Below are 27,235 nucleotides of genomic sequence, written 5' to 3'. Positions count from 1 at the left end.
TTTGCAAAATGCTTAAATGTATAGTCAAACCTCAGTAACATTAGGCTGTTTTTCAGAGTCGAATAACATCATTGTGAAGCTTCTTCATCCCCCCATAATCCTTTAAAGGAATACCATAAGAAACACCCTCAGTCTGATAACTGCTCTGACAGTTGCCAAAACTAAGGATGGATGCAGAGTGACAAGAAATATGTATAAAAACGGAATATTCCTTTTACACAAGTCTTCACTAAAAAAGTAAGATTCTACTTCTAATTACAAAAGTATGAAAACATAGTTATATCATATCTATATTTAATGTTGTAAATCACCCCACAGCTGTTTTCCAGCTGATCATGTTATTTATTTAATTTATTGCATTTGTTCACTAGGATTATCTAAATGGGCCAAGCAAGATCACTTTTCAGCAGAGGCCTAGGGAACAAATCTCCATAACAAATATAAAACACTCATAATTACATCATAGTTCAGGTAGTATAACTAGTCAAAAGATGTATCAGGTAAAATATTTCATAATTACATACAGATGGACACAAAAATAAACACAGCTTACAATGAGTTAAAAATATTACAATACAAATCAGTCAGTAACTGTCCAAAGCAGGTTTTCCATATGTGAGGGATCCAAAGTAATATATTGGCAAAGCAATATAATAGGTTCCTTTCAAATAAACTATTATAACATTGACATTTTATCTTAGAAACACTGTAACTAACATAGTTGATAGAGCTTTTAACTTCTTTTATTTTATTTTATTTTATTGATTTTTTTTTTATAATAATAATATTAAGGTCATAAACCAAAACAAATAATGCAACCAGAAGAAATATAACAGTAGTAAACAAGCTAGCTAATCTACAAATAAGTATAATTGCCATGATGATGATGCAGCAGTTAAAAGATTACAACAATAACCAGATGTTTAAACATTGCCAAGCACTGCACAAGTAAAACATGTTTTATACCTTACTGTAGTGCAAAATATCACAGCTCCACTATGGTTCACTCCCACAAGTCACAGCTCTAATGAAAGAAGTGCAGTTTGGGTATTACATTTATTACCCAGGATGCTCCCCTGAGGTCAATGTGCATGTTCTGTCACATAAACTACAAAACAAATGTCAGAACTCCAGATCAGACCTACAAAACTACAATGGTAAATGCAGCTTATTGTAATCATTTCAAAATACAATTATATAGCTTGTTTCCTATAAAGTACAATACAAAATGCCACTGCTCCATTCAGAATACTCCTTCCAACTCAGGAAATGAAACATGCATACACACACACATATACCCACACAAAACACACTGTCCAAAATATTCTAAATAATCCACTGTAAATACACAAGTAAAGGGAGTTTTAAAAAAAAGCACCATGAAGCAAAAATGTTGCAAATTAGAAAAAACAATTTGAAAAGTCCTTCTGACACTGGATATCAGTGGAAAGCACTGGAATTAAAATGCATCTGTTTTCCAGGTCTGCCTGCCTGCAAGGAATCCCTGTGTAGAATTTACTTACTCTGTTCAGAAAGTAAGCAAACAGATCTATTTGAGGTGCTTCCCACAACTGCATCCATTCCTAGAAGATCCACTCATTTAATTTTCATTTGTGAGGGTCTGTCCTGGATATGCTAACTTTGTCTACCACTACCTTTTGTTCTGATGGAATGTTAAGATACTTAGGGGCTTATAAAATATTATTCAAGGTATAAGACCTGGTGCCCCCCTATATGTTTATATGCCATATCACTGTCGTACTGTCTGCAATAACTTGTAATGGTCCTGTGGACCACAGGTCATGAAGAGATTCAATAACATGGATTACAGCTAACACCTCTTTGACATTTTTGTGCTATTGTATATTTAAACTGTCCCACAAGTCGCTCACCTTTAACTCCAAAGAAACTGCCCCCCCCCAAAAAAAAAAACCTGATGCATCGTATTGCCTCCACCAATGCAGTTCTTTCTTGATAAAGCCCAAAAACTGGAATCTGAAAATCCCATAGGATGAGAATGTTGGGTCTATATTTTTTAAACATGTATAACCTGAGAATCATAAAAGCCATGCATCCTAGGATTGAAGAGATGCATCTATAAGGCAGTCTAAAAAGTATAATCCCATGTGATGGAGTAAAGGAAGATTTTTGAACATTTACCTGGAAGCCCAGATGGGTAAGAAGTGAAGAAACCCTTAAAGACTCCTGATATCTGGCAAAAGACTCTACAAAGATCAATAAATTATCAAAATAAGGAAAATGTGCTAAGCATCTTTTAGGTATATGTTACCAAAAAACGCAAAAGAGGTAAAAAACTCTGAAGGGCTAACATCTTGAATTTTGGCACTTTTACAATGCTTGTTTTTTGAAACCAGAAACATTCTGGAGTAAAAGCCTCCTCCCTTAGGTCTAAAGGCACTGGTAGTATGACTCTTAGGATAAGCACGTGTTGAAAAATCTAAGGGGAAAACTTTGTTTGGTTCAAGGATAGGGAGGAATTTCACTGAAAGGAGGTGTGTGTATCCAGTGTTAACTGTAACCCTCCTGAACCAGTAATAATGCCTAAAAGTCTGAAGCAATATGTTGTCAAGTGGAAACTGAAAGGTGAGCATTTTGACTTTGGAACCTTTACAAAGGTGTTTAGAAAGGACAAATCTAGGAGGGGTATCCAGGAATGCTCCTTTTTTGCTACCAAAATGATTCTGGGGTAAAATCCCTTGCCTTTGTGTATTGCAGGCACTGGTTCTTTGACCCCTTTTTCTACCATGAGATGGATCACTGGAGGAAACACAGCTCTCTCTGGTCTGGTGGATATGGGAGAATTCCATTGCAAAAGGGAGGATTTTCCATCCAGTGCCAGGTGTATCTTCACTGAATTAATCTCATAACCCATTTGTCTCAGACTGCTTGTGGCCAGGCTGCAGAGCTGAGAGGGAACATGAGGAAGGAGAAAGCAAACAAAGGGTGGTGGGGTGTACTATGTGGCTCAGCATAATCATTCACTTGTGGGTGCAGATTCTTTTTCAGGAAAGAACCCCTCTTATTTGGTTTTGAAAAATTATCCTCCTGCCATTGCCTTTGTAATTCCTGACTTTTGTTTGACTGGTATTTTTGTTTGTTCTGCTCCTCGAAAGAATGCAAAAAACTAGATGAGCATGTACACTTTCTGGTTTATATTTCTTTTCCATTTTAAAGTTCTTTCTTCATTGTGCCTCATCAGTGGAGTGGATAAACTGCTGGGGGTTGGTCTGTTATGGAAGAATACAGCCAATTTTAAATGCAGAGGATTGTTCAGGGTTGTTGATGCTGTAAACCGCCTTGTCTGTTATCTCACTTATATCGGTTCATTTGAACTTTGATATTACTTGGGACAATTCTTTCTCCATTGTTTCAGGTTCTCAGTTTCATCTGGTTCAAAGTTTTGTTTAGTTGATGTTTCCTGTTGGGGTGTAAAGCTTTGGTTAAGTAATCATTCAGTGATTCGAGCCATTAAAACATTTTTGTAAACGAAGAATCAAATACTGCGTCCTTGCTGCAGTTTAGGTTCTGCTTTATAATCATCAATAATCAGCAGATGAGTGCTGCTCCAAGGTTTCTAAGTTACAATGGCTAAGCTTAGAGTATTTATGCAATCTGGTTTGAGGCATGCCCAGGAATGTCCCTACCCCATGTAGTTTCATCAAGCGCATGGTTCAGGCCTGGTCGCTCTCGAACCTTACAAGTATCTAATTACACGATGGGTTTATAGTACAGTAATCATTAAAAAAAAGTTTCTGGAAAAGCATTTAAAAATTAAGGTTAAAAAATAAACATTGATTAGAATAATCCCTTTAAGGTGAAGCAATGAAAGATTGATTAATCATTTTCTTCCTTGTACAGGGTGAGGTCTTTATGTCATTTTGTCTAATAACCAAAATAAATTTGCTATTTATTATAAATGTCTTGCCAATTCTAAAGAGCAGATTTGTGCCGAGTAGAAAATAAGAATTTAATGTTATCAAAGTTGTTTGAGACAGTCAGGCAAAGTCATGCAAGAATTAAGAACTGAGAAATGTCCTTTTTCTGATGTATTTTATTGAGATGAGTTCTTGCTGTATCTTTAACCTGCTATCTTCTTAGAAAAAGAAAGGTGGGGATAAGGTTGCTTGGTCTTATACGAGCACAGTATCTGTGCTCTGGATATCTTCATGGGAACTGCTTGATGGATCTGCTGGAAGTTGGTAAAGAAGGTTTTGGGGGTATTTGTTTGGATTTGATGTGTTCTGACTCTTCTGGATATGGGGGAGTGGATGTCTAGTGAATCTGAGCTCCTTAGGGTCTAAGACCTCTCCAGTGCTTCAGCTCATTCTTGTGGGAAGGTATTGCCAAAGCTAATGCCTTATCATCCAACTACAATGAGTAGGGAAGCCAGTCTGCGTTTAACAGAAAGGTGAGTGTGTCTTATGTTGCTGCCAGTCTTTAGACATTCAGATAGCCCTGTCCAGCTTGTAATGATGAGTCCTGTGCTGTGCCATCTTATTCTGGTCCTTGCTTTTGTTCCTTGGGTATAGTTTAAATCGGTGTCATCCAGGCTTGGAGATTTGGATTCTTCTGTTGGAGTGTAACAATTGCCTCTGTCTTTGTTTCTTTGGGTGTTTGGGTTCCTAGAAACAAGGGGTGGGAATAAACAAAGTATTGATTGTTTAAGCATAGATATGGTATAAAGTAGGGGTGGAATATTTTAGTAAAAAAAGGTAATGGTCTAATTTTCTCAAGTTTAGTATGCACTTGATGGATTGCTTGGAATTCATGCCCAGTATTTTTCCAGCATTCAGTCTTATTTGCCATTCTAGATCTTTCTTTTATAAAACATAATTCTCATTCCTGTTAAGCTGTTCGTGCTGTACCATGTCAGTGATAAGATTCCATGCCCTGGTTTCTCTGCTGTGTGTTTTGCATGGAGTTAGTTTGGGTTCTGTTCACCAATGAGATGCAATGAAGACAGAAGTTTAAAATGGAAAACAAATATAAACCAGAAAGCTACATATGTTCATATAGTTTTGTTTTTATTCTCATAGGCTCACCGCCTCCATATTCTGAGGGAAGAGAAAGCTTTGTAGCTGATGACCACATTTTGGTATAGGTGAGAACATTGAAATTGAATTGCCTCTTGAAGGAAGACACATTGTTTGGGAAGAACTTGGGAGCATGAAATATCCAAAATATGCCATGCATTAATTTGCCTCTATCATTCAACTGTTTGAGAATCTGCGTAACAAAGGTCCCAAACACCAGTTCAGGACTTAAAGGTGCAATCAGAATTTCAGCTTTTAAATCAACAGAGAAATTCTGATTATGTAAATAAGCATGTTATCTCAATACAACAGAAGAAGAAGAAACATTTCTCGAGACTGCATCTGTACAATCAAGCACAACTCTCAAAGCATGTTTTGAAACCTGAGAATATTTAGAAACAATTAGACTTTTGCTCTGCAGGTAGGGATGCAGCAAAATCATCCAAACTAAATGCACACTGTAAAATAAATTTTGACGTATAGCCTTGCTAATTAAACATTCTGAAGGCTAGATTATAAGAAAGAGACATCCTTTGCTCTGAAGATCTAACCATTTCACTTTTTGTCAGGGGAAGTTGGATTAAATGAAGCCAAGGGCTTTTTATTTGAGCAGTCAGATAGGGAGATTGCAAATGGGTCAGCAGTCAAATGAGAAAATGTCTGAAGTGACCCTATATTTTCTCTGAAACTTTTTAGGGACTGCTGGAATAGATACTCCTATCCTGCAGGCAGCTTTATAAACATCTTCCCAAACTGATAGGAGGAAGGGGATAGCCACAGAATTGGGCATCTCATCCTATATAAGGTCATATACCCTGCCTAGCGCTGGGGTATTTCCTGACTTTCCCAAGCAAAAAAAAAAAAATCACTGAATTTAGCAGTCATCTGAGGAAAAGTAAACAATTGTTTGTATTTAAGCTATTGTTCACTATCCAAAGAATCAGAGTATTGCTAATCACCATTATTTTCATAGGACACCTCACCATTCTCTGAAACAACAGAAATGTTTCCAGCTAAATTAGCATTAGGATGAAGTAAGGGTACACAGCCACCAGAATTAGCTGTCTGCAGAACACTAGTAGCCAAGGAAACCACAGACTTATAAACAGCTATAATCTGATTATCAGCTGTATGATGAAGCTTCTGTTTCTTTTTCTAGTGATCCTCACTACCAGATAAAATAACTGGGGACACAGTATTATGTCTGGCTAGGGGTCTCTTACCATAGACTACTCCTGCATCTAAAGGTTTTGGTTCTCCCATACCTGTACCAGGTACTGGAACAACCCCAGGGAATGTGTCTAAATCTGTTCCATAGTGGCTGGCAAAGCTACACTAGAGGGAGACAGGGCAAAAGGGAAGTGGTCTGCAGGCTGAGCAATGGCCCCAACAGAATCACTGACCATAGGCTGAGACATATTTATTTTGTTTTTTGATTTTTAGGTCAACCATATTTTGGTGGGGGGCACCAGAGTTAGTATCCATCAAGTCAGGGGAGAGAGAACACCAGCCAGAATAATAAACTGACAGTACTGGGTAATGTATCGCAATAAGCACTTAAAAATTCCCAGTAATAAGTATAGCCCCAAGCACCTACATGCTGCAAACTGCTCTTTTATCACTAAAAAAAGTTTGGAAAGTGGAAAAGTGTTCAGAATTCTTTTACAACTGATAGAACTTAAAGAATTTCCAGTACACCAACCCAAACAATTGCCAAACCAGTGTTAAAAATTAGTTACACACACTTGAACCATATTAAACTGCCTTACAAGAACACTTATTAGCAATTTAAATGGTATATTCTTGTCAGAGTAAAATCTCTACAGTACATTCAAATAACTTTATTCAAGGAAAGAATCACAAATACATATAGTAAATAATGTATAAATGCTGAAAAAATATAATACATTCCTTTCAAAAGATGAAACTAAAGCAAAGTAACAACAGTAAGGATAGGCACAATTTTATTTGCAATTCTATCTATGTATCTATACACTGCACTTCTGAGATAAATGCTCAAAAGTTTCCTCAGAAGCAGTAAAAGCAAGCATTTGTCAAAGATAGAATCCAAATAAGCACTGATCCAAGCAGAAATTCCCACAGGAATTACTGTAAATACTGACAGAAAATACATCTATATCCGCGGTGGTGCAGAGGTAGTGTTGTTGCCTCACAGCAAGAGGTTCTCCCATTCGATTCTCAGCTAGTGTGCGGGGAGTGCCTTCTGTGTGGAGTCTGCATGTCCTCCCTGCGGGTTGAGTGGCGTTCTGAAAGACATGCGTGAATGGGCGTGCCTTCGCTGACGGTTGGCCATCGAGCTGGCAACTCGGCACCATGAAAATCTACTGCCAATCATTAGCGGACCTGAGTTCCGCTGTGGTGACCCCTAACCAGGAAAAGCCGAAAGACAACAACAACTGACAGAAAATACATCTATAATGCTAAATGCCCCAGTTTTGCCCACTTCTCTGAAATCCATAATTCTCCCATGTTCTAGTAGTAACTTTGATTTTGATTTTTAATGTTCAGTGTAGTCACAGTCCTAAGATATTTTACTCAGCCTTGTAGACTTTAAAATTGAAGGGATATGAAGGTATCATTTTACGGACCAAAACTGAAGAGACATGAAGTTACCATGTCACAGACAAAACTAGAGTAGCAAAGATATTATCTATTGTCCATTTCACCCAGTGCGTCAAAAATGCTACATGAATGGTTGATATGTGTCAGGAAGGTGTCACTTTGGAAGAGTTGCATAGTAAATGACTGCTAAGTTTCCATACATTTTAACTTGACAAGATAAAATATAGATAAATACAGAAGAAAGTCACAAATTCAAAGATTGTGAGGACAAAAGACATAATGGCTAGTGCACTCTGAGTCTGCCTTGGAATAGAAGCATCTGAATCCATTTCTAGTCTGTGATTGATCTGAAAACTGAGGTCTGTCCATGGTCTATTGTCTGCCACTGCTGTCAGTTCATCTATTGGCACCTAAAAATGCATAGAAAAATAAGTTATGAAGGACTGATGGAATATAAATGGTATTTTTCCAGTCTATGGTATCTGCCATTAGCCAAGAAAAGTTCTCAGTCAGGGACTACAGGAATCCAAGTTTGTCTGCAATGAACTTCATAGGAGGGAAGTAGAAGAAAGACCAACCCTGCAATTGCAGAGGCTCGTTTAAATATCAGAAAATACCTGGCATGTAAAGTAACATGTCACAGATACTACTTAACTGATGGTAAAATAATTTTCAGTTAGGTTGGTCTGCACTTATTGGTAAAAAAGATGAATAAGGCGCCATGTAGCAATAAGCATTTTTTTCATGTAATATTGCTGCCTTTCAGAGATTTTTAGTTGTTGATGTTAAGGGATTGTTTCTTGTATGAAACTCTATGCAAGACAAGTGGCATATTATAGTTCTCAGTATTTGTTACATAACACATAAGTGTTTCATAACACACAGTCATACATTAATGTATGTATGTATGTATGCATGTATATATGTATTTATTTGGTTGTTTATTTACTTGTTTGCTATATTAAGTGGTTAAGTAACATTAATTAATATTTGTGTTTGATGATGTATTAACTAAAAATATAAAACGGGTTAATAAATAAAGTACAAGTAACAGAGAATATACCAACACACTTGATATAATAACAGCTTCACTCAAATGTATACTTACTTTAAAGAGATCATGTCTTAATTCCTAAATCATTCGTCCATCAATGTGATCATCAGTTCAACTACAGCTGAGTTTTTCAGCACTTGCACAGACTGTTTTTTCAAGTACCTATCACCTGACAATATCTGCAGATTGAATGATATCTCTCTTATAATAAAGAAAATGCTTCATGTGGAGCATCAAAAGTTGTATTTTGTTGTAGTCATCTTGTTCTAACTCAAACAGGTTATATCAAGGATGTTTTAGTATTTTTAACAACCTCATCAGCCAAAAAGGTCATCTCTAAGAGAAGATAAGACAAGAGAACAGAAGAGAACAGCAGTCATTATCAAATTTAACCTGGTAACCCTGGAACGTAATCTTCTTTTGCAAGTCATCATGAAAACTGTCTGTCTTGATACCACAGGAACTTAATAACCATTTAATAACTACAGAGAGCATACATGCATTAACACTGACAGATTTCTGGTTTAAAGAACGGTATGTCTCAGATATTTCATTATTTGCCACTTATAGGCCACCAAATGACTTACAGTATAATGATAATATAGATCAAGGAATGCAAAGATTGTTATATCAGGAGAAATAGGAGAGATCTCACTGACCATGTGACTGATGGATCAGAAATTGTTCTGATCTAGAAGGAAATTAATCTGGTTCTCTGTTCTGATAGCCTCTATTTACAGTCTGAGACAATGAATGTCTATATATGTCCTTATGAGGTACTAGAGTCTTGTTTAAACATCTGTACTGTAATTTATTTATTTATTTTTATTTATTTTATTTTACATTTGTTGACCAGGCTAGTCTAACTGAATACATGTCCATTTTCAGTAGAGGCCCAGGGAGAAAAGCTCCACTTTTAAACTAGATAAAATCAAGACAATACAAAAAAGATACATGCAATATGTAAAGTAAATAAGAATTTCTTCATCAACTTAAGTTATACAGAACTAAAAATATACAGATTTTGAGTACTGGGTTTAATAAGGTAAAATACAGTATTATGACCAAGGGAAAGAGATAGATCGTTCAATGTTAGTATAATGGGTATGAATGTGCGTTTGAAATTATATAAAAAGGTTATGAAAGGTGTATAAAAAGGTTATGAAAGGTGTATAACACAGGGAAGTAGGAGAAATTATGGAGGACAGGGAAGTAGAAGAAATTATGGAGGATAAGTACATGAGGAAGTAATTATAGTCATAGTGTAAGAAATAGATTGGTTTATGTACGAGGTGGGAAGATAAGAGTTCACTGAGGAAGGAATATGTAGTAAGGAGCATGCTCAGTGATAGCATGATGGGAATAAGATACTAGGACGGGGAAGAGTGATGAAATTGCTAAATACTTCAAAGTGGGTTAAGGAGGAGATATATAGAAAAGGTTATGGTGGGGAGGGGGGTTACTCAGGGTTAGTTCAAGGACAAAGCCATTGTGTTTTAAGTGAATTTTTAGTTGATTTTTAAAGAGCGGTAATGATGAAAGAGATGTAAGTTTAGTGGGAAGTTTGTTCCAAATCTTCCCCACAGAATTAGAGAAAAGAGAATCACCTGCCTTGTTGTGGGATTTCTGGGTGGTAACCAGTAGTTTATTTGCTGAGCGAAGGTTAGAAAGGTTTGTGTAGGGGGAGATGAGGCTACTGAGAATAGGAGTATTACTAGGCTGGTATAGTATTTTATGAGTAATGGAGAGTTGCTGAAATTTTAGCTGGTTATTTAGTTCAAGCCATCCTAGAAGTTTTAGGATTAGACAGTGATGTGTTCTAAATGAGGACCCAGTAGCAAACCTGGCAATATTGTTATAAGAAGTAGACAGTTTGTTTAGGTTGCTTTTGGAAAGATTAGTATAAACTGGGGAGGCATAGAAGAGAGTGGAGATCAGATGGGTCTGGGCAATAGTAGTTCTGGCTTCTGGCGTAAGAAAAGGTTTTATCCTATATAAGGATCCAAGTTTTCTGTTTACAGTTTTGATGGTGGCATTAATATGAGCGTCAAAGTTGAGGTTGTGGTCAATCAGTACACCTAAGAGTTTTGTAGTTGGGTCAGGAGCTATGATTGTACCATTGATGGAGGTAATAGAGAAGTCTAGTGGGGTGGATTTGTTAGTTGGAGTAAATAGTAATAGTTTGGGGGTTTTTTTGGCGTTAAGGAGGAGATGATGTTGTTGGAACCAGTTTTCTACTTGGTTGAATACTGATTGGGTGATGGCATGGAGTCCAGATAAAGTGGTTGCTTTACAAATCAAAGTGGAGTCATCTGCGTATTGTATGCAGGTAGGTAGAGGTAGATTAGTAGAAAGGTCGTTAATGAATATGGAGAAGAGTAGAGGTCCCAGGATAGGGCCCTGTGGGACACCAAGGGTAATAGGGAGATGTTTGGATAGGTTATTATCCCAAAGGACAGCTTGCTGTCTATTGTGCATATAGGATTTGAACCATTGTAATGCTTGCGTGTCAAGTGAGAATGAGTTGAGTGTCTTGAGTAGTAATTGATGGTTGACCATATCAAAAGCTTTAGAGAGATCAATGAACAGAGCAGAGGAGAGCATATTATTGTTATGATGTTTATTAATACAGTCTGTAAAGGATAAGAGAGCAGTGGTAGTACTGTGGAATGGTCTAAAACCCTGTTGACAGTCAGCTAGAAGGTTATATTGGAGAATGTGGTCAAGAATTTGTTGGTGGATACATTTTTCCATAATTTTGGCCAGTGGTGATAGTAGGGCTATGGTCCGAAAGTTGGAGAGTTCAGTTGAGTTCCCTCCTTTGTGAAGTGGGATTATGTGAGAGATTTTCCATAGTGAAGGAATGGAGCCTTCAGTTATGGTTCTATTAATTAGAATAGAGATGGGGTAGGCAAGAGCTTTAGCAACAGTTTGAAGGTATTCAGGTGGTAGGAGATTGGCTGAGGGTGTACAGGGTTTGAGTTTATGAAGCAGAGTATAGATGAGGGCTGTAGGAATAGGTTTTAAGTGAAAGGTAGGTGGTAAGGTAGTGGGGGAGGACGATAGGGTAGGGCTGAGAGGTGGTAGGGAGTTAGCTAGAGATTGGACAGTTTCAGTAAAAAAGCTGTTGAAAGCATCAGCAATCTCATTTGGAGAGTTTTGGGAGAGACCAGATGGGGTGGGTGTTTTGGAGTGTCCTGGATGTAAGAGTTTATTTATGCCTGACCAGAAGCTTTGGGGTTGACTATGATGATTTTGTTGGAGTTTGAAGAAATAGTTTTTTTTTTATCCTGAAGTATTGATTTTTTGGTGGCATTTCTTAGTTGTCTAATTGTTGTCTAGTTGTAATTTGAAATACTGTGCAGAAAAAAGTTTGTTTTGTTTGCTGTACGTCTTCTTTTAATACCATGGTGTTAGATGAGGTTGAATTGATAGATAACATTCTTGGACTTCTTGTTGTTGATGTTACTGTTAGTCTCAATGGTTATACCATTTTATCCATGCAGCTGCTAGTTGTCTGCCCAAAAGTCCACCAGGACCACTTGAGCCTTTTAGAGGAGATGCTGGTGGTTTGTCTACTCGATAATTAACTCTTTAATGGTATTCATGATAAAGCACTGACAACATTCACTGCAGTACACAACTCACCAGTGACTACTCAGTGAATTACAAGTAAGTGGTCAACACTTTTAAGAAGGTTAGATAAGGTGTTTTAGTAGACAAAGTGCACCTCCACATGCCCCATATGGGGGTGGCTGCACCTTTCACAGTCTTTCACCTTTCTGAAATCACACAACCTTGGAGGGTAAGGGAATTACCCCAGGGCTGCATGACACTGTACATTTTAAAACCATTGTTTTAACTGGCCAAATGAGATTCTGCTGAGTTACCACTGACAAAGGGTCAGTCATAAAACCATTTAATGGACTGTAAATCAAATAAGTGGCAAATCAAAGCCCAAATTAATAATAACTGGTGTAGCACACGTTTAGAAAGATTAGTGAAGTACCCACAATGCTACTATATGGACCTTACAGATTTGTATTTTTTATCTACAATGCATTTTAAAACTTCAGTATCAAATATTATTTCTGTTTCTCATAGCTACCCATGTATTTTCATCTCCTCCATTCATAAATCCCATACTTTTCTTGGTAATGTTTTTTACTTATATAGCTTCTCCCAATTAAAATCCGCAAGAAAATGTACATCTTCAGTTAACAGCTAATCTTTGATTCCACTCTTTCACAATCTGAAATCTACTATCATAAAATTCACGCATGAGTTTACATTTCCCAGTCTATATAAAGGAGCCATTTTTCCCCATCATCTTGTTTCTTCACAAAGGAGAACACTGTTACTCCAGTTTCGACTAGAATCATAAGGCCTCAGCATATGTGCCTAGAAATGGCAACTGAATAACAGAGGAGGCAGAAATACTGCATTTTTATATTTGTTTGTTAATATTATGATACATAATATAAAAAAAATCAGTAAGTATCACGTTGGCCTCTTTACGTGGGAGGAGAGTGAGTCATCCACCAGAAACACTGTTTTCATTTTATAAAAATTCTGGAACCGGCTTTAAGTTCTGTGTATTTTTTCTGCAATATCTCCTGAATACTCAACAGTCACGTTAGAAGCATATAATGCAAGGGCAAGGGATCCAGTCCACTTTATATACATATACTCCTAAATCAGGGAATAACTTGATATTATTTCAAGTTAGCTTGAATGTTGCTTCTCCAAGATAACTTTGTATGATACAATGGTGAACCTCCCCATGATAGCCCAATCTTTTACCTTTGGTTATTCCTTATATCCACAACATACATTCCCCCAACACCATTTTTTGCACCTTCCTACTATCTAGAAATGGTGCTCCTTTATTCTTATACCTGTAGAGATTTAGACAAGAGTACATTGTACTTCTTTTCCCAGAGCACACTGTTTCCCTTTACTTTAGTGATTCCTCTAAGAATGTCCCCCCCTTTCCCAAACATTAAGTTCCATTATCTAACACTGTATGACTACGAACTGAAAATTATTTTTCATGCAGTCCTGGGTGAAAATCTTTCAGTCTTCACCTGTGCGATGAGAAACTTTGAACAAGTCACTTAATTAGATGACTGTTAATAAAATAATAATAAAATAATAATAATAATAATAATAATAAAATACATTTGTGCCAGTAGATTTCCCTGGTTCTCATAATGCCACAGAAATGTGGACTTCTCTTCAACGACATTAGTCATGGTTTTATGGAGGACAGACCTACTCCCAACAGGTGTGTGTTTTTTGTAAATGCATAACTTTAAGTTTCTCTTCTACATGTTCTTTAAATGGTTTATGGCAGTGAGTATCCTATGCATGCTTGCTGTTTGTTTGCATTTTTAATTAAAATCTTGCAACCTGCCAAGCTCATTGCATTGCACTTCAGTCTTAGCCATATCTATTATTAGATTTCTGCAGCACTGGCCACACCCATTATGATGCCATATGTTTGGCCACCCCCACCCCCATTCTCAATTTTGGACATCTGTAAAAATTACAAGAATGACCTAGCCAAAGTACAGTTTCCACTGTGTAATACCTTAAACCTCCTTTACTGAGGCCCATGGGATATATGTAAATCATCTTTTAAGGTAATGTTAGTGTTTCAGTTATATGGTTTCTGAATGCCCATGCCTTTTTATTTTTTTACTTGTTTTGCCCTTACTGGTCCTTTCAGGCCAATATAGCCAAACTGCACTAACTAAAGACATGTCATGTTTCATCCTTTTTCCTGGGCTCATCAGTATGGCATAACTGGATTGTATGGCAATAATTTGGAAAAACAGAGCTTAAAACCCAGCCTAATGTCCACCAGTAAAGACTTGAAAAGTTAAATTAAATAGTCATGAACATTCAAATGCCATATAGTTGAAACAATGGTATGTCCTTAAGGGGTGATCTGTATATATCCCATGGGTGATCTGCATCTATCCCATCGGCTTCCACTGCAGTGAGTTTAAAGTATCATACAGTGAAGACTGAATGGTTTGCCTTTGTGAAATTTTTACCCCTTTGATTTATATGCAACTTGGATACCTGAAGAGGTGGCAAACCTAGAAATAGGTGCAATGCATTAGAAATAATAGTTGCATTTTACTATGCTTGTGACTGTAAAATTCAGTTGTATCAGTTAGTGTTCATTTTTCTCCTGCAAAGTACAGAATAAGACATTATGAGTTCACAATATTATCAAAGCCTTCATTGCCTTAGCCTTGACATCATATTAGCCTGCTCCAAAAACTCTTTGCAGTTCTTAAACACCTACATAGTTATGTTTAGTCTTCAAAATATAGCTTCTATAAATGCATCATTACCATTACATTACTTCTACAATACCATACTGCAGTTGATGTAAAAAGGACAAATAATATGATTCAGAAATACTTCTACTTGTTTTTTATGCTAATGTTGTGCAGCCTTGTCTCTTCAGAAATGTTACAAATGTTCGACACTGTGAAATAAAAAGATAAATACTGGCCTCACCTCTAGATTTGTAGCATATGTAACCTCTTGAAAGTTTGCAATCTTCATCCAGCCAGTATCCGGATTCTGATACCTTGCCGGTAGCTATTAATACGCAGTCAACAATCTGTAGAAGGAAAATAAGGTAAATCATATTACAGCATTCATTAAAAAATACATAAACACAAAATAAAAGTTACAAAAACAACCACAAAAATATATACCAATTCACCCAGTTAAATGCAACAAATCACCCAAGGATAGATAGTAAACTTCCAGGAAGGCAGCAGGATATCCAGACGCATAAAATATAATTATTTATTAAACAATAATAATAAATAATTATATTTTATGCATCTGGATAACCTGCAGCCTTTACTGGTCATTTACTATCTATCCTTGAGTGATTTGTTGAACAAAATAAAAGTTGTGAGTTCTGCATTTTTTGTTCTTTCATTTCTTTATAAAATAATCATGGTTAACCTTAGATGAATCTGTATAATAAAACGTTTCTAATTCTATTTTTGTTTTTGATTCTACTGTACACATTTTTTAAATATGTTGTGTTTTGCAGTCTATGTCCATATTATATTCTGCTTTCATAGAAAATCCTAGAGCTGCCATAAAACTGCAGGATAATTTCATTAAGTAGTGCCATATATTTAAAATATTAATAGCATGCAAATTATAGAATGATATAAAATGACTCTGTCATCTTGGCTATGTTAGTAATGCAGTGTAGAGATAATCTGTTTAATGTGGCACCAATTTTCTTTAGTCATGACTAAATTACAAGCTACACAACTATGTAACTTCATGCTTTCTATATTTCTCATAGATATAATTTCCACTTTAAGCAGATTATCTCTACGCTGCATTACTAACGTAGCCAAGATGACAGAGTCATTTAATACCATTCTATAATAAGCAATAAATGCACAGAGGTGACACTGAAACACTTGCAATGTGACCTCTGTGAATTTACTGCTTAATTCTTTTATGGCAATGGTGATTATAGCAATAAAAAGTAGCCAACATAAATGCAGAACTCTGATTGTAATTCTTAGCTAGACTTGTAAGGGCCTCAGGGCCAATAGTCTAGTAACTTCCTATGATTCTATGATGATCCTATGATTATTCATTTTACAGTGCAGTATGAAAATCTGCACCTCTCTTCACAGGGTTGGCTTTAGGTATAATGGAGTCCTAAGCAAAGGGCTCAGTGGTACCCCATGGTGCCTCCTGATTTCCTGAAGCTTCCTATTCTTCACTGTCTATTGGAACACCCCCTTCCTATACATTCATTAGTCATGAGTTATCTTGTCTTATTAATACATGGTTTATGTCCTCAACTTGTCTTTTTGAGAGTCAAGCAACTGGCAAAAGTTTTCTTTCATGAAGAGCATACCCCGGACCCCTCCAAGTAAACAGATTTACCTCTTGAATCAAATAAATATATATAATTGATACTGATTAAAAATAAAAAAATAAATAAAACAAGCAAGTGAAGAAAATCAGTGCTTTGATTCTGCTCAGTGAAACTGGCTTAATTGCCTGAGACTCATTATCAAAAGATGAGTCAAGGTTGCCACCAAAAGTAAATCCACTTCCATCCACTCAACTGTCTCCTTTTCTGTGTAACAAAGGTATCCCCCTCCCCAGTAAAGTCTTTAGAACAAGATTAAGATCAGTAATTTTCTTGGGATTATTTGCTAAATAGCACCAGCAGCAGTGTTTAGCTGCTATTGCAACCCAATAAAATAAAACAAAAATATCTTTTTTTCTTGGTCTATCTCATTCTGTCAACTTATCATCTCTTTCTCTCCAACTGAAAACAATCACTGTTTTATAGTCTCTAACTAGTATAAAGACAAGAAGACAAACTAGCAATGGCTTGATCTAAACAAAAACTGCTGCCTGTTACCTAACAATGAACAACTAACATCTGACATCTCTCAACCAAGGCGTGGGGTGGGGGGGGGGGAGGGGGTGGGCAGAATCATCTCCTCTCAGTACCAAGGTTAGGCTATGTCCACTACACTCAACTATAAAAAGCACAGCACCACACAGCTTTTGGATATTTTGCTCACAGAAACCTAAGTTTTTGAGGGAGATGGCATTTTTACACTGCCCAATGGCATGTAGAAATAACTATTTCATGCATTTATAATAGTTTGTTAACCTGCAAAAGTTGCAGAAAGCAGGCCTTCCAACAACTGCCCTCATTTGTTAGGCACTATACAGATTTTTGTCAGTCAAAAACAGAAGGTGTTAGGAGCTGCCACTAAATGAACAGAAACACCAAGTAATTTGCCAGAGAAACAATGCTGCCTGTAAGACTGCACCCTTTCACAAGGCCATCACCAAGGGCCTGTGGCTTAGAATGTTTGCTGAAGATTGAAAAGCTATCATAAACACTCTAGCTGCCCAACAGATTCTCAAGGAGAGTGTAACATACACTAACAAAATGTGCTTAGACCACAGCTACAAACTAAATGCCAAAAAATGTCGCACTGTGTCTTTCGGCAAATGTAGGCACCCATGCATCTACCACATAAGTAACAACCCCCCTAGAAATTGACTCATTCATTAGGGGCTTGGGTACTTTCATTGACAATAAACTATCCTTTGCCCATCATGCTATCACAGTTGCTAGAAAGTGTCTCTCTACAGCCAGCCAGACTAATCAGAAGGGATATATCTTTGGGTACCAAGGAAGTTATTATCCCTCTCTACTTATCCCTTATCAGGCTAATTATAGAGTATAATTCACCTTGGGAATGTACTAATCTAAGCACATGACCCAAGACACCACAGCATTTCCTTACTAAGAAATCAAGGGCTTTGTCTGCCTTGAGCAACCCTTTCTGCCTTAAAGCACTCAATGTTTTTTGTGTCTTATTGACTTTTGAGGGGGGTCCTCTGCCTATCCTACAAAGCCTCAAAGGATCTGGTCCTATGCAACCTCATTTGCATTCACAAAACTAATAATACCCCAAGCACCAACTCAAGACAGCTGAATATCCATCACAATATAAATAGGACCTGTTTGCACGATAGATAATTTTATGGAACGCATTCCCCATGCATGTAAAGCATAGCAGTTCCATGACCCTTTTTAAGCACAGTCTGGGTGACTGGATGAGCTATCAAAAATACAATTCTGGTTTGGTCACCTAAAGCCGTTATGGAAAGAAGACATAACTAGGTCCAAATTAATGTACCGTGTCAGCGGTATGGTATTGATTCATGTGTTAGTAAATTCAAAATGGAATAATGCAGCTAGACAATCCACTGGATCAACATCCTAACATTAACCTATGAATCTATGCACCATTAAGATACAGGAGATACAGGAGGAAGCCTGCAAAGCTTTAAATAAAGGCCACAATGATGCTTTTTTACTTGCACACTGAGAGTGCATATCTGCAGAACTTTCACAGAAGCTAGACCTATTTAGAGAAAACCATAAACAATATATTTTACAGTAAATCATAGTAGTTCTGATTATCTTCCACTTTTCCGAGTCAGGTCTCACTGAAAAAAAAAGCAAAAAGCAAAAAGCAAAACATGTAAATGGATACATGAAAACTAACTGCCTGTTATTAATATTGAACCACAGCTCTTTAACCACATGACATATAGTAGCAAATATCTCAAAATAATATGCTATGACCCTCAGTTACAGAATGCACTTAGCTGGTAGAACCAAGTAGAAAGATACACGTGTGTAATATAGCAATAACCCACGCCTGGGTGTGGGTAATGCTGGATTTACCCACAGTTGGTGTGATTTGGTCATGAAGGCGAAGCCCGAGTGACCAAACAAAGACAACTGTGGGTAAATCCAGCATTACCCACACCCAGAAGTGGGTTATTGCTATTATACAATGACATTATTTAAGAAAAAAAAACACTTACTTTTCTTAAATAATGGCATTGTATGATGCTTCCTTGCTGCCCTTCCACAGCTGTCTGGTGTTCTGCGGCAGTTCTGATGTACTGCGCATGCATATGCTTATGCAGTACATCAGGGCTGTGGGTGGAAGCAACGGAGAAAGCAAGATCTCCGTTGCTTTTTACAAAGTGTCTCACTATGTTAAAGGAGTTTAACATAGCGAGACAGCTTTAAAAAAAGCACAGAGAATCTCTGTTGCTTTTTTTAAAGCTGTCTCGCTATGTTAAACCCATTTAACATAGCGAGACAAATTTAAGAAAAGCAACGGAAAAAGGAAGATCTCCGTTTCTTTTTTTAAAGCTGTCTCACTATGTTAAACTCCTTTAACATAGTGAGACAGTGTCTAAAAAGCAATGCAGATCTTGCGTTCTCCATTGCTGTAAAAAAAGACATACTAATGGAAAAAGTCTGGGCGACCAGACCTTTTTCCATTAGTATAAGTCTGATTTACAACGTGCATGCTGACCAATCAGCGTGCACGTTTTGGAATATTAATGGGGGGTTGTTGTATAATATACTTTATTGCATACGAGGTGTCATAATTCCACTTACAAAAAAACTTTCTTATTCAGAACAAATAAACAGTATTTTTGCTTCTGATGTAATGACAACTCATTGAACTATTACAGGCCATTACTGTACTTTGCATAATGAGCAAATTTTCATCAGAACATTTCCCAATGTGGAAAATCAGCATAATGTCAAATGTTAGATGGAGGCAGTGAATGAGAGTGGAACAATGCATATGTTGCCTGTGTATAAAAGTTCATACCTCAGTCACTCTTTTAGATTGTATTATAAAACTTTCTGGCAGTAACAACGGGGTTTTTTGCTACAAAATTCACTAAAGACTGCTGTACTGCTGTCAGGATGACAGTTGTGGCTCACTGCAAAAATTCACATCAGTAATGTCACTGCTTGAAAGCATGGCACTGTATCTACAACAGGTAAAAAGTGATATATATATATATATATATATATATATATATATATATATATATATATATATATATATATTTTTTTTTCCTGGTGCTTTGTATTGTGGATTTACTTTCATCTGGCCTTTTAAGCAGAGATGAAATAGCATTTAAAACCATGTATAATGCCAGAAAACTAAATTTGCTACCTGGACGTAACTAGAAACATAACTGGAGAAAAAAGCTACATTCCTTACTTCTTCATTAAATATTTGTAAACGGGCAAAAACATACACATTTTCTGTTTTCTTTGAAGCAGCATAGCTGGGTTTTCTGCACTACATTGTTTTCTCAAGTTGCATAATATACCTCCCCATTAGTCAGTGTGTCTGAGACATGATGGACAGTACAGTTTACCGTAACAGTAGATGTTCTGTTCTATATGGGTTTACCCCTCCAGCATCGGCCAGCTTCTCAAACCTTTGTGAGCCTTCCTTGTGTTCCATCTGCAAATAGCAAGCAGGGTACTCCATAGAAAAAGCAGGTGTAATGCTAAAAGCTACAGAGCATTTTTTGCCTAAAAGGAGTCAAAAGCCTTGTGTACATGTGTTAGGAAACCAAAATAATTATAACAAAAATGATATACAGAGGGGTTAAAATAACCATACCTGGCAACTTATCTGTGTCAACAGGTAAAGGATGCTGGAGGGAGGGACAGTTACTGCAATGGTGATCTGCTAGAATGTCTATGGTAAGTTTTTTTTATATAACTGTATTGTGTTCATAAATCATTAACAGTTGCAGTAGCCTAAGCTATATGGGTAGATTCCCATAACTTAGACAGGAGTAGGAAAAAGCAAGGATGGTCACTACCAAAGACTCCAGATGCCCCAGAGTATGGTTCTAGCAAAGTCTGTTCTGGATCTACAAAGGAAATCCAGTTTGTAATGTTTTGTAAAGGTATATACAGAAGACCATGTTGTTGCCTTAGGAAAGTCTGCCCCGGATCTAAAAAAGAAATCCAGTTTGTAATGCTTTGCAAGGGTATATAGAAAGGACTATGTTGTTGCCTCTAAAATGTTTTTAGAGTCCACCTCTTTCCAGAAAGCCACTGAATAAGGTAATGCTCTTCTTGAAAGAACAGCAACCCTGCTTGCCTGCTTGGAAGTGGCTTATTGTGGTGAGCATAACTAAAAGTAATAGCATGAGACAACCAACTGGAAATAGTTAACTTTGACACTTGGTTTTCATTTCCTCTTACCTTCACAGGAGACAGACAGTTGGTCACCTTTCCTAAAACAAATGTACAAAAGGTCGAGTTTTGTGTAGGTAGTATCTAAACTGCCTGAGGACATCCAGAGAGTGAAGAATTCTTTCCTCCTTGTTCTTTGGTTCAGGAAAGAAGACTTGAAGATGGATATTCAGGCTTAAAGTAAACTCTGAGATTACTTTAGAAATAATGGCAGGGTTGTATTCAATTAAACATTATTCTTGTGAAAAATAAGATAGGATTGACTCACCATAATGCCTTGTAACTCAGATACTCACCTGGCATATGTCAGAGTAACAACACTGTCTATCATGTTGAAAACCTCGAATTAGCCTCATAAGGTGGTTGAAATGACACTGTGTGAGTTTCTCAAACACAAAATTGAGATCCCAAAGGGGAAACACCTGTTTCTGAGGTGTGCAGACATGTAAGACCCCTTTCAAAAACTGCTTAACTTGAGCAATGTTAGAAAGGGGGAACTAAAGGCAGATATGCAGACATGATTGACAAATGTACCTTGATAGAGGAGTATGGTAAACCATTGGACTGTAACTCAAAAATAATCAAAAAAACAGATGCATCTGAGCCTAACAAGGATCCCGGTTCTTTGAGTGGCACCAACTAGAAATTTTTTTCCACTTGCCGATATATGATTTTCTAGTAGCATGTTTTCTGGTCTCCTTCAGAACCTGCTGCTTGTCCCATAAGGGAGTTTGCAGATTGGGGTGCATCAAACTCCCACTGTGTTGTGTAAGCAAACCCCATATGTGGAGAAGCTTGTGGTAATTCTACTTGGATAGACTGAAAAGAAGACAGAACCACTGTTGCCTTGGTTAAAAGGGAGTCACCTCCACAAGTTTTAAGGAGTCCTTCTGGATTTTTAGAAGAACCATGGTAATGAGTGGAAAGGGTGGGAAAAAAGTACAGGAACATTCCCATCTATGGCAATCAAAAAAACATCCATCTTGCAGGCTTGCCAGCAAGGTGTCCTGGAGAAGAATTTCTCTAATTGTTTGTTTTGAGGGGAGGTGAACCATTTTCATGTATTGTCCACAGGCAGATCAGATCTTGGAAAAGGTTGAATTGCTACCTCCCAAGCCATCACATCCAGTCTCATGACTAGGTATGATCTAGTATCCCTTGTGTGTTTGTGTACCAATTCACTTTGGTACTGTCTGTGTACACTAGCAGAGGTCCTGGGGACCAAAGATGGTTCAAAACCTTCACAGCAACAGTAACAGCCGACATCTGTCTAACATTTGTGTGCATTTGTCTGTCTACAGGATCCCTCAGAGCTTGCACTTTTACCCTATCAATAAAATCCCCTAAGCCACGACTGACACATCTGTGATTACTAACTATAAAGTGGGTCAGACGGTAGAATGGAAGGCCTGGATTTCCCACTATCTGGTCTAGCCACCATCCTAGCTCCCTCTTTATGAATCTCAGAACTAAAATTTGTAAAGTCAAATGGTTGCATGAGCATCATCAATGGCATGTACCCCAGAATCCTTAGAAACTCCCTTGCTGATGCTTGGTTTAAGCAGAAGAAGTTCAGGAAGTACTGTTGGAATCATTTCTACTTTGTCAAAGGGGACAGAAGGCCTCATCCCAAGGTCAGGATGAGAGAAGACATCTGCAAATTGATTTGAAATTCTAGATTAAGTAGAAGTTGCTGCACAGTTTTTAGAGACTCTTGACAGAGCTAAGAAAAGAGTCTATAAAGATAAAGCTATCATCCAAATATGAAAAAAAATGTATATGCCTTGGCATCAGCACTAAGCTATGAATACAACCAGGCATTTTGTGAATACCCTTGGTGCAGAAGAGATCCTAATGGTTAAAATAGAGAACAGATAAGGTAAGCCAGATACAATAAATCTTAAGAAACACCTAAACTGCTTGGCAACAGGGAAGTGACCTCAGGTGTCCTTTATATCGAGCTTTAACATGAAGCTAGCCTTAGGATAAACAGCACACAATTTTGAAGTGATAACATCTTGACATGGACATTTAGAGCCAACAGATCCTGTACTGGTCTCCAGGATCCTTCTGGTTTGAAAACTAGAAAAATCCTTGAATAAAATCCTTTGCCTAAAGGCACTAGTTCTATTAGTCCCAAGGACAGCATGTTCTATAAAATCAGAATCGAGTAATCTAGTTCCCTTGGCAGATGGGATTTCCCTGAAAAGGTGAAAGGGATCCCCATTGCCAAGAATACCTTCACTGGGTTATACTCACAACCCACCTATTTGAGACTATCTGTTGCCAAAAGTGAAGGTGACATCAGAAGGACGTGGGAAGGTTGCCAGGGTGGGGGGAATCTGAACTTGTATATAGTCACACAAACTGGGAAGACCATCCTTGATTTTTTGAAGATGTCCCCTACATTTTGCAGATTACTTCCCCTTGCCTTTTCCCACCTTGATTGCTGGCAACTTGCTGTTTAAACAATGTGTTGGGGAAGGGGCTGAGGAGAGAGCAAAACTGCTATTTGGTTTAAAAAGGAAGGTTGAAAAGCTGTGTCACTTCTTGAATCGGTTTTCCCCATTAGTCATACTTATTAAGCATTTCAGCTGCAGAAGGACCAAAGAGTGAGTCTTTATCTAAGAGATAATTTAAAGTTTCAGATTTGACTTCATCAGGGAGGTTTTGAGAGCAAGGTCATGCCAAGTCTCCTTCAAGGTATTCCAGAAGCAGCTGTTCTGGCAGCAAAACCAGTGACATCATAAACACACTTCAGAATATGTTTAGTCACATGAGAAACAGCTGTCACAGAAGCATTTAAAGAACTGTTCACCTCAAAAGAGGGATGGTTAACTAATGACTCCTGAATCTTCTCAAAATAAACTAGCAAATACTTTTGTCATGTGAGCATGGCTATTTAAAATCCTGAAAGTTAAAGTATTCAAAGAATATATTTGCTTTCCAACTTATCCATTGCTTTCCCCTCTTTATAAAGCGGAAATGGGGTTAGAAGCAGTAACCTGTTTGGCAGCAACAGTTTTTGAAAGAGAAAGGACTGCAGGATAAGATCTAGGATTGGAAAACAGGAACTTGTGTGACTGTGATACCTTATATAACTAATTAAACACTTTTTGGAAGTTGAAGGCTGTGCATGAGGTATACTGGCTGAAATCAGAAAAATATATTCTAAGGCAGGCAAAACAGGAGAAATATGTAAAGCTTTAGGCATTTGTAATTGTATCAAATCATTATCCAATTTTGTGTAAGGGAAGCTTCACTTTGCTCCCAAATAAAAAAAAATCATTAAAATAAAAGCTCTGAAAGAGATTTATTCAGTAGGGAAGTCAGAATCTATGCTTTCTTCAGAATCTGAAAGCTCTGACTCAGGAGAATCCTCTGAGGTACACTCCTTCCCCTGACAAGACTGTTCCTCTGTCCAGAAAATCCTATGAGACTGTGAAGGAACCCTTTTTCTTTTCTTGCCTATGGCTGAATCTGACCTGTAGAAGGCAGAAATCATCTCCTTAGCAAAACCCAGTAAATCAACCATATCCATAGGTACATAGACAGGATGTTGACTGTTTTTCTCACCAAGCACAGTGTCCCCCAGTAAGGCTTGTCCCTTCTGTATACAGGTCCCAGCTTCCACAATCTTTCATCAGCCGCTTATTCAGCCAGTGACAAAAGTGGTTATCCTGGCCTGCCTTAGATTTCTTTACAGTAGCAGAAGATGTGGTCACTGGTTGCTGCGAATGCTACACTAAGAAGAGATGATGGATGGTCTGTGGAACAACAAACGGTCACAGCAGTCACCCACCAGTGGCTGAAGTAAACAAGGAGCAGAAAACTTCTTAGAACACTACTTTGAAAGTTTCTTTTTTTTGTGTGTGCACTGAGGAAAATAATACCATGGCGACTGACAGCTGCTCCATAGGTAATTTGAGAATGAGGATCAGTAAATGAGTGGCGTAAATCATACCTCTCAAGTGTACCTCATTTGGGGTCTTAAAAAGTTCATGTTCCTCAAAGTTCCTCAATGTTCCACATTAAAAGACTCTGCCACACATTCAGTGTTAGGAATTTTTTAAGTGAAATCCATGGTAAATAGAAATGAATCATATTAATTCATTAAAATATATTCTTTATAAGTAAAAAAAAGCATATTTTAACCATCCTATGGCCTTCCTAGCTGAAGTTGTTAGTAAGCCATTAGTATCTGTTCCATATTTTGCCCATTTGTTCCACATTATGAGGGCTAGTGTTGCTCATTTTGAAGATGGAAGGTTGAGAGCTATGGCGTAAATAAGAAGAGCTTCATCTTGTAAGGATAAAGGCCAGAGAACTAGTAGATTTTAGGTATTTATACCACTACAAGTCCCACACAAGGACAATGTCCTATCCCCAACACACTATACATAAAAATACACAAGGTTTTTAGTCATAAAACAAACTTTTTCCTCATAAAAGGTTCACAGAAGCACCAGCAATACACTTCTAGACAGTTAAATGTTTGTGTTCTATATCTTTGTTTCCCAAGCACTGACGGAGAATTCTTGTCAAGAAATTTAAGAGTTTTCCCAAAGAATATTAACTTTTTAAAAAGAAGGTTTCTGCAACAGGGACATATCTGCTCAGATTAAGGATCGCAGCTGACTGAGCACTTCAGCAGCAAAAAAGCCGTGAAGCTTTTAGCAAGCCAACAGCCTTTTATATGGGGCAACCCACATGCTCCTGGAATGTGAAGTGCAGGGAAGGCTTCCAATGCTTCAAGAAGCTGGCCAATGCAGGAGGGATAAACCCATATAGTTTAGGTTACTGCAATAGTCATTCATTTATGAACATCAACTATATTAATTAAGAGCTTTGTAATATGATATTCAAGTAACTCCATATTACAGAAGGCAGTATCACTTCCTTTTTTCCAAGGCTGGCCTTAGGTATAATGATCACGTTAACAAATGTATTAAAATTTTAGTTGTGCTACTAATCTAGTTGTGCTAGTGTGTACTGTTACCATGCACAAAACTGTGGTTTTCTGCCAGTGAATACTTCAATAAATTATCTCTTCTAGAAAACCACCCTGAAAATTGCAGCATCTGCTTTTCAACATGGCATTTCCACTTTGTAAATTAATCCATAGTGTTATTGCTATTGGAAAGGCCAGCTGTTGCTTACTCCTACTAACAACTGTGACCCCATCCTTTCAAACCCTCCACAGCATCACCAGTACATGCCAAAAGATGTCACAATCGAAAGAAGTACTGTATTTATGGAAAAAGTTACATTTTAAATTTAATTTAACAAAAAAGACATAAAAAGAAATATGATTTCTAGGCATTCTATGACTGGAATACATGAACCCTGTAGGGTACTTGCTGTCTTGAACATTGTCACTAAAACTGAATTAAAATTTGTTTCAATGCCTGAATATGATAGTTATTAAGGGAATCTTCCTATTTGTGTTCCTGATATTAAGCATTTTTCAAGGCTATGAGCTGCTGCAGTGAAAGGAATTGAGTACAGTTGTGCAGTTTTCACTTGCTGCAGTAGCCTTTAGGCTACATGGGTTGTGTCTTGCCTAAGACATAACAACAACCGACCAGCTTCCAAAAGCTCTGTCTCCCACCCACACCTTCACTATAATTGTTGACTGGGCAGCCCTGTGGAGGGAAAATTAGCAGTTAGAGTGAAGATTCTTTAGGACATTCTTGCTCAAAAGTTAAGGAGTTTACTCATGTTAAACCAATGAAACACGTAATAACAAACAAATATATATCCCAACAAGTAACTATATACAAAAATGGGGGTGGGGTGGAGGGGGTGTAGTTACTGCAGCAGTGAGGAATTTCAACATTTACCATTATGAGTGAGACTTACACAGTTGTGCTATGTTCATTAATCACACTGTTACAGTGA

General features: G+C 37.4%; 1 protein-coding gene across 2 annotated transcripts in view; it reads right to left on the bottom strand.

Moving 5' to 3' along the window:
• MRC1 (mannose receptor C-type 1) overlaps positions 1–27,235 on the bottom strand; it is a 1,874,292-nt gene that overhangs the window by 472,790 nt on the left and 1,374,267 nt on the right. For both annotated transcript variants that reach the window (XM_044064625.1, XM_044064626.1), the window contains one exon: positions 15,229–15,334. In XM_044064625.1, the coding sequence (XP_043920560.1) occupies positions 15,229–15,334 (106 nt within the window). The remainder of the gene's footprint in view (positions 1–15,228; positions 15,335–27,235) is intronic.

Source organism: Protopterus annectens, chromosome 3.part0 (assembly GCF_019279795.1).
Source record: "Protopterus annectens isolate FY-2018-M chromosome 3.part0, PAN1.0, whole genome shotgun sequence".
Classification (NCBI taxonomy): domain Eukaryota; kingdom Metazoa; phylum Chordata; order Ceratodontiformes; family Protopteridae; genus Protopterus; species Protopterus annectens.
This window is presented reverse-complemented; position numbering and strand designations above follow the sequence as displayed.